General features: G+C 36.0%; 1 protein-coding gene across 1 annotated transcript; it reads left to right on the top strand.

The window, feature by feature from the left end:
• The first annotated feature begins 3818 nt into the window (after window positions 1–3818).
• Window positions 3819–6414, top strand: LOC132553480 (putative cyclin-dependent serine/threonine-protein kinase DDB_G0272797/DDB_G0274007). The gene is made up of 3 exons (XM_060217728.1): window positions 3819–3861; window positions 5365–5691; window positions 5819–6414. The coding sequence occupies exons 1-3, from the start codon at window positions 3819–3821 to the stop codon at window positions 6412–6414; spliced, it is 966 nt and encodes a 321-aa protein (XP_060073711.1).
• The last annotated feature ends 2338 nt before the right edge of the window (window positions 6415–8752 follow it).

The following is an 8752-nucleotide window of genomic DNA, read 5'->3' as shown; positions in this document are numbered from 1 at the left end:
CAATGTTTATCAATGGTTACAGTGTTTATCCAATGGTTACAATGTTTATCCAATGGTTACAATGTTTATCCAATGGTTACAGTGTTTATCCAATGGTTACAATGTTTATCCAATGGTTTATCCAATGGTTACAGTGTTTATCCAATGGTTACAGTGTTTATCCAATGGTTACAGTGTTTATCCAATGGTTACAGTGTTTATCCAATGGTTACAGTGTTTATCCAATGGTTACAATGTTTATCCAATGGTTACAGTGTTTATCCAATGGTTACAATGTTTATCCAATGGTTACAGTGTTTATCCAATGGTTTTACAGGTTACAGTTTTACCAATGGTTACAGTGTTTATCCAATGGTTACAATGTTTATCCAATGGTTACAGTGTTTATCCAATGGTTACAATGTTTATCCAATGGTTACAGTGTTTTTTACTGGTTACAGTGTTTATCCAATGGTTACAGTGTTTATCCAATGGTTACAATGTTTATCCAATGGTTACAGTGTTTATCCAATGGTTACAGTGTTTATCCAATGGTTACAGTGTTTTTTACTGGTTACAGTGTTTATCCAATGGTTACAATGTTTATCCAATGGTTACAGTGTTTATCCAATGGTTACAATGTTTATCCAATGGTTACAATGTTTATCCAATGGTTACAATGTTTATCCAATGGTTACAGTGTTTATCCAATGGTTACAATGTTTATCCAATGGTTACAGTGTTTATCCAATGGTTACAGTGTTTTACTGGTTACAGTGTTTATCCAATGGTTACAATGTTTATCCAATGGTTACAGAGTTTATCCAATGGTTACAGTGTTTATCCAATGGTTACAGTGTTTATCCAATGGTTACAATGTTTATCCAGTGTTTATGGTTACAATGTTTATCCAATGGTTACAGTGTTTATCCAATGGTTACAATGTTTATCCAATGGTTACAGTGTTTTTGGTTACAGTATTATCCAATGGTTACAGTGTTTATCCAATGGTTACAATGTGTTTATTTTACAATGGTTACAATGGTTACAATGTTTATCCAATGGTTACAGTGTTTATCCAATGGTTACAATGTTTATCCAATGGTTACAGTGTTTATCCAATGGTTACAGTGTTTATCCAATGGTTACAGTGTTTATCCAATGGTTACAGAGTTTATCCAATGGTTACAGTGTTTATCCAATGGTTACAGTGTTTATCCAATGGTTACAATGTTTATCCAATGGTTACAGTGTTTTACTGGTTACAGTGTTTATCCAATGGTTACAGTGTTTATCCAATGGTTACAATGTTTATCCAATGGTTACAGTGTTTTACTGGTTACAGTGTTTATCCAATGGTTACAATGTTTATCCAATGGTTACAGAGTTTATCCAATGGTTACAGTGTTTATCCAATGGTTACAGTGTTTATCCAATGGTTACAATGTTTATCCAATGGTTACAGTGTTTATCCAATGGTTACAATGTTTATCCAATGGTTACAATGTTTATCCAATGGTTACAGTGTTTATCCAATGGTTACAATGTTTATCCAATGGTTACAGTGTTTTTTACTGGTTACAGTATTTATCCAACGGTTACAGTGTTTATCCAATGGTTACAGTGTTTATCCAATGGTTACAGTGTTTATCCAATATTTATCCAATGGTTACAGTGTTTTACTGGTTACAGTATTTATCCAATGGTTACAATGTTTATCCAATGGTTACAGTGTTTATCCAATGGTTACAGTGTTTATCCAATGGTTACAATGTTTATCCAATGGTTACAATGTTTATCCAATGGTTACAGTGTTTATCCAATGGTTACAATGTTTATCCAATGGTTACAATGTTTATCCAATGGTTACAATGTTTATCCAATGGTTACACGGTTTATCCAATGGTTACAGTGTTTTACTGGTTACAGTATTTATCCAATGGTTACAATGTTTATCCAATGGTTACAGTGTTTATCCAATGGTTACAATGTTTATCCAATGGTTACAGTGTTTATCCAATGGTTACAATGTTTATCCAATGGTTACAGTGTTTATCCAATGGTTACAATGTTTATCCAATGGTTACAGTGTTTATGTTTATCAATGTTTATCCAATGGTTACAATGTTTATCCAATGGTTACAGTGTTTATCCAATGGTTACAATGTTTATCCAATGGTTACAGTGTTTATCCAATGGTTACAATGTTTATCCAATGGTTACAATGTTTATCCAATGGTTACAGTGTTTATCCAATGGTTACAATGTTTATCCAATGGTTACAGTGTTTTACTGGTTACAGTATTTATCCAATGGTTACAATGTTTATCCAATGGTTACAATGTTTATCCAATGGTTACAGTGTTTATCCAATGGTTACAATGTTTATCCAATGGTTACAATGTTTTTTACTGGTTACAGTATTTATCCAATGGTTACAATGTTTATCCAATGGTTACAGTATTTATCCAATGGTTACAATGTTTATCCAATGGTTACAGTGTTTATCCAATGGTTACAATGTTTATCCAATGGTTACAGTATTTATCCAATGGTTACAGTGTTTTACTGGTTACAGTATTTATCCAATGGTTACAATGTTTATCCAATGGTTACAATGTTTATCCAATGGTTACAGTATTTATCCAATGGTTACAATGTTTATCCAATGGTTACAGTGTTTATCCAATGGTTACAATGTTTATCCAATGGTTACAGTGTTTATCCAATGGTTACAATGTTTATCCAATGGTTACAATGTTTATCCAATGGTTACAGTGTTTTACTGGTTACAGTGTTTATCCAATGGTTACAGTGTTTTACTGGTTACAGTATTTATCCAATGGTTACAATGTTTATCCAATGGTTACAGTGTTTATCCAATGGTTACAATGTTTATCCAATGGTTACAATGTTTATCCAATGGTTACAGTGTTTTACTGGTTACAGTGTTTATCCAATGGTTACAGTGTTTATCCAATGGTTACAGTGTTTATCCAATGGTTACAGTGTTTATCCAATGGTTACAATGTTTATCCAATGGTTACAGTGTTTATCCAATGGTTACAGTGTTTATCCAATGGTTACAGTGTTTATCCAATGGTTACAGTGTTTTACTGGTTACAGTGTGTATTTGATGGAAGATTATTGTAAAGGCTGTTTGTTTTAGTGATTAAATTCTTTTGCAAAACATACATCTTTGACAGAAGTCATAAGACTGACTATGCTTTCCTATACAAATTTTATTTTCAAAATATCTATTCTTCATCATTTTATTAAATCCTTAATAATAGTGGGGAAAATTTTCTTAAAAACGAACCTATAGAACTATAGATAAGTAATATAGATGAATAAATATGTATTTTTTGTAATGTAATGTTGTTTGTTTGGTCTTTTCTAAAATTTCTTTGAATGTTACCTTCACAAGAATCCATATAAACAACGTTTTATAGCTATCTCGTCTAACTTTGTCTCAACTACTAACCACCATTCTAAGTACTTTTAAATCTGGGTTACAGTCTTATTGTGATACTGTGTGATTAAGAGTTGGAATTGATAGTATGTGAATTTTGAAGAACTCCAAACAGCTTTTGACCAATCTTCAACACTCTCTTCTAAAAAATCATTTCTTCTATAAGAACATTTGGTTTTTCCACTCTGTTCACCACTATACCCCATTCTAAACTGCAGGAACGCCTTCGTTTTCTTGTTATGAGAGTTTCTGCTCCAAGAAAGGTGGACGCCGTTATAAATATATGGTTGTGAACTATACTGAAGCATATCTCATAAAATTACGTACAAATCAAAGGAGAAATAAATGGAGTACGAAATCATAAAACATGATGGAATTTCTAGTTGAAAACGTCTTCATCAAGTTTGGTGGTAAGACCTTCAAACAGACCATTGGCATACATATGGGAACCAACTGCGCCCCTCTGTTGGCTGACTTGCTTTTGTTTTCATATGAGACTGAATTTATTGAAGAGCTTCTCAAAACAGGTAACGAAGACCTTTCCAAGCCGTTTAATTTCACTTTCAGATATACTGATGACACCTTGTCTTTAAATAACAAGAAATTTATTGACTACGTCCATCGTATATATCCACCAGAACTGGAAATCAAAGATAAGACAGACTCTTCTGCATCAGCTGCTTATCTCGATCTTTTCTTTCTTCTTGGACGCTTTTTATCAAGCAGTATGAAAATCGTGATGAATTCAATTTTCCTATTGTGAAATTTCCATTTCTGGATAGCAATATCCCTGAATCTCCAACCTATGGTATTTACATGTCACAGTTGATTCGATATTCCAGGGCCTGTTCTCATTATCACGATTTTCGTGCAAGATGTCGTCAACTGATTGACAAACTCGTAATACAAGGGTTCAAAAGATGCAGATTGATCGAAATTATGAGGAAGTTTTATGATCGCCACAACGATCTTATTGAGAAATATTCGTTTTCTTTGTGCGACATAAAGCTGGACTTATTTAATGCTTGTTAGTTTGCCTGTTGGTTCGATTGTTGTATAACTTGATCTCAGTTGAGAACGTAACATGACTTACTTGGATGGACCAAAGCTTACATGGCGGGTGTCGTTGATGCAACAGAAGACGCTTACACTGCCGGAACACCTGGTCTTAGTTCCTTGTACTTTTTTCAGAAATATCCATGTTAATCATTCTTTTGTTCATATTTGGAATTTGTGTTTGAATTTTGATTATGCTGCCATGTTGGTATTTTCTTGGATGTTTTTTCTTGAACATATGTCTATGAGATATACAAATAACATAGAAGATTGAGCATCATCATCTGGATTCCATGGTTTTATCAATGGTTTTGGCTAGCTAGGCTAGTTGTCATCAGAACAGAATCCAGATGTTGATGCTCCATCCTCTGTCCTTTGTATTTACCTTCCTCGATGGGACTCTATTGATTACTGGTGGGTATTAATCTTTGTTTCCTTCATGATCCGGTTGATGTCCGAAGGCTACCAAGACATTGGTTCTCTCCCACTCCATTGGGTTTTTTTTTATTCTTTTGTTTATGAGATATGTTTAACCAATATTTATTGCAACAGTTAACAAAAAAGATTTCCAGGTATATGATCTGAGCTTTAACAACGCCAAAATCAGTATCCACTGGTAAGTTTCTTTTTTTTAAACATTTTCTGCAAGTTGGTAATGTTAATAGAAGAGAAATTTTTTTCTACTGGTTTTGTTATAAGAACCTCTGTTCTATATACTGGTGAGGCAACAAAAAGGTAGGGGGAATGTTGATGTAACAAACAGGGAGGCCTTAAACAACATCCAGACAACAAACAACAGGGAAGTCTTAAAAAACATCCAGACAACAAACAATAGGAAGGTCTTAACCAACTTCCAGACAACAAACAACAGGAACACCTTAACCAACATCCAGACAACAAACAACAGGAACACCTTAACCAACATCCAGACAACAAACAACATTCAGACAGCAAACAACAGGAACACCTTAACCAACATCCAGACAACAAACAACATTCAGACAGCAAACAACAGGAACACCTTAACAAACAACAGGAACACCTTAACCAACTTCCAGACAACAAACAACAGGAACGCCTTAACCAACATCCAGACAACAAACAACAGAAATGCCTTAACCAACATCCAGACAACAAACAACAGGAACGCCTTAACCAACATCCAGACAACAAACAACAGGGAGGCCTTAACCAACATCCAGACAACAAACAATAGGAAGGGCCTTAACCAACATTCAGACAACAAACAACAGAAAGGCCTTAACCAACATCCAGACAACAAACAATAGGAAGGTCTTAACCAACATCCAGACAACAAACAACAGGAAGGTCTTAACCAACATCCAGACAACAAACAACAGGAAGGTCTTAACCAACATCCAGACAACAAACAACAGGAAGGTCTTAACCAACATCCAGACAACAAACAACAGGAACACCTTAACCAACATCCAGACAACAAACAACAGGAAGGTCTTAACCAACATCCAGACAACAAACAACAGGAACACCTTAACCAACATCCAGACAACAAACAACAGGAAGGTCTTAACCAACATCCAGACAACAAACAACAGGAACACCTTAACCAACATCCAGACAACAAACAACAGGAACACCTTAACCAACATCCAGACAACAAACAACAGGAACACCTTAACCAACATCCAGACAACAAACAACAGGAAGGTCTTAACCAACATCCAGACAACAAACAACAGGAACACCTTAACCAACATCCAGACAACAAACAACAGGAAGGTCTTAACCAACATCCAGACAACAAACAACAGGAACACCTTAACCAACATCCAGACAACAAACAACCGGAACACCTTAACCAATATCCAGACAACAAACAACAGGAACACCTTAACCAACATCAACTTAACATCAACAGGAAGTAACTTTTCATAGCATCAATACTAAAAGCAATCAGACAAACAACAACATGAAGGACATATGCAAAATCCAAACAACACGAAGGGCTTTTGCTAATATCCAGACTATGAATATGAGTGTGGAAGCCAGATATGTATAAAACCTGGAAGTAGCTTGAGACAAGAAAAGTGGGAAACAACGGAAAGGAACTTCAAAGCAACATAACAAAAAGAGCAATCAAAGCAATTGTTATAGCAGGAACCAGGTGTACACAACAAACAAAAACCAACAGGAAGGCTCAGGGAAAATAAACAAGAAGCCAAATGGTGCCTGCATAGCTCAACTGGCTAATTTAGCTTTTCAATCATTTAATAAAGAATTTTCAATAAGAAAAATAATTTCTGATATAATTTCCCATTGGGTCCCAACCCTCTGGCCAAACAGAAGTCAGATTCACTATCATTAAAAATTGCTTCAGACCAAACTTGCTCAATATCTTCATTCAGAAAATATTTTAAGAACTTACATTTTATGAATTGGGCCCCAACCCTCCTGCCCAGGGTGCCGGGATACACTGATTACATAAAACTTACTCCACATTACCCAAGAATACTTTAGACCAAATTTGGGCAAAATCAATCATTCCTAGAGGAGGAATGAAATTTTAAAGAATTTGATCTATTTTCCCTATTGGATACCCTCTTTCCTCCCTCTCTCGCAAGGGGGCCAAAACTTACCCTTTATACAAAACTGATAATATTCACCCAAAAATGCACCAGATCAAGTTTGGGCAATATCCATTGATTCCTACAGGAGGAGTAAAATTTGCAAAATTTACTCTTTTGAGCCCCATCCCTCAGGTTCTTGGTAGCTGAGAAACAAATCTTACACAGACTTTTGACCAAAATTTGGCAAAACCCAATCATTCCTAACGAAGAAGTAGGATTTCAAGGAATTTGCTTTATTTCACCAATTTGGTCCTGTCACTCCCACTCCATTGGGTCAGAATCCACTCCTCATAAACAACTGATTTCCCTTCACCCAAGAATGATTCAGACCAAATTTGGCAATCTCCATTTATTCCTTCAGGAGAGTACGCCTTTTTCAATAATTAGCTCATTTTCAACAACTATTGGGCTTCACCCCTCCCGCCTCAGTGGGCCCAGACCATCTATACAAGATTGATTCCCTTTTCCCCAAGATTGCTTCAAACCAAATCGGAACAATATCCATTCATTCCTACAGGAGGAGGTTTCAAGAAAACAAAACAAAATTTAAAAAAAAAAACAAAAAAAAACTATTCCCCCTAATGGACCCAGCCACTCAGGCCTCTGGGGACGGGAACCAATATTTATAAAACCTTGGCTCCCCCTTACCCAAAGGAGGTATGTATCTGACTAAATTTTGTCAAAAATCTGTTCAGTCTTCATGACTAATCCTTCGACCAGCTGAGCTATAACAGAATGGAAGTCAAGAGAAATCAAATGAAAAAACAACAGGAAGAAACATGTAAATCAAACCAGAATCCCAATGGACATGCATTGCTCACCTCGCTAGTTTAGCAATTCAGCCATTTAATAAAAAAATTCAAATTTTTTTTTATATATTTCCCTTGTTGGGCCCCAGTCTTGTACTCAAACAGAAATCAGATTCACTATTAATGATAATTACTTCAGACCAAACTAGGACATGTCAATGTAGGAACTTACATTTCCCTAATATTGCCCCACTCCTCCCGCCCCAGTTGGCCGTGAGAAAATGGTTCCCCTTCACCTAAGAATAGTCTTGGCAATATTCATTTATTCCTACAGGAGGAGTAGGATTTTAAATAATTTACCCTATTTCCCTTATTGAACCCCATCCCTCCCGCCCCAGAGGGTCGAGACCTTATATTTATACAAGACTGATTCCCCTTCATACAAGAATGCTTCAAACCAACTTTGGGCAATATCCATTCATTCCTACAGGGTGAGTGGGATTTTAAAGAATTTACTCTATTTCCCATAACTGGTCATATCCCTCCTAACCCACGGGACCGTGACCCGCAGTTTAAGCAGAATTTATTCCCCTTCCCCCAACAATGCTCGAGACCAAATTTAGCCAAAATACAATCATTCCTGTAAAAGGAGTAAGACTTTAAAGGATTTGCTTAATTTTCCTATTGGGTCCTGTCCCACCTGCCCAAGAGGGCAGAGACCCACAGTTTATATAAATCGATTACCCTTCCCCCAACAATGTTTCTGCCTGAATTTGGGCAATATCTAATCATTCCTACAGGAGGAGCAGGATTTCAAAGAAATCGCTCCATTTCTCCTATTGGGCCCTGCCCCTCCTGCCACAGGGGGCTGAGATCCACCGTTTATA

Source organism: Ylistrum balloti, unplaced genomic scaffold (assembly GCF_031769215.1).
Source record: "Ylistrum balloti isolate Yb309-2 unplaced genomic scaffold, AGI_CSIRO_Ybal_v1 Utg370330, whole genome shotgun sequence".
Lineage (NCBI taxonomy): Eukaryota > Metazoa > Mollusca > Bivalvia > Pectinida > Pectinidae > Ylistrum > Ylistrum balloti.
Note: the sequence above shows the minus strand (reverse complement) of the source record. Positions and strands in the feature narration are given on the sequence as shown.

What these genes read in the sequence shown, in the direction of transcription:
- LOC132553480 (XM_060217728.1), top strand. Translation starts at nt 3,819, where the DNA reads ATGATGGAATTTCTAGTTGAAAACGTCTTCATCAAGTTTGGTG. An exon ending in CGTCTTCATCAAGTTTGGTG is followed by an intron (nt 3,862 to 5,364) that starts GTAAGACCTTCA and finishes ACCAACTTCCAG; the next exon opens with ACAACAAACAACAGGAACAC. An exon ending in AGACAACAAACAACAGGGAG is followed by an intron (nt 5,692 to 5,818) that starts GCCTTAACCAAC and finishes ACCAACATCCAG; the next exon opens with ACAACAAACAACAGGAAGGT.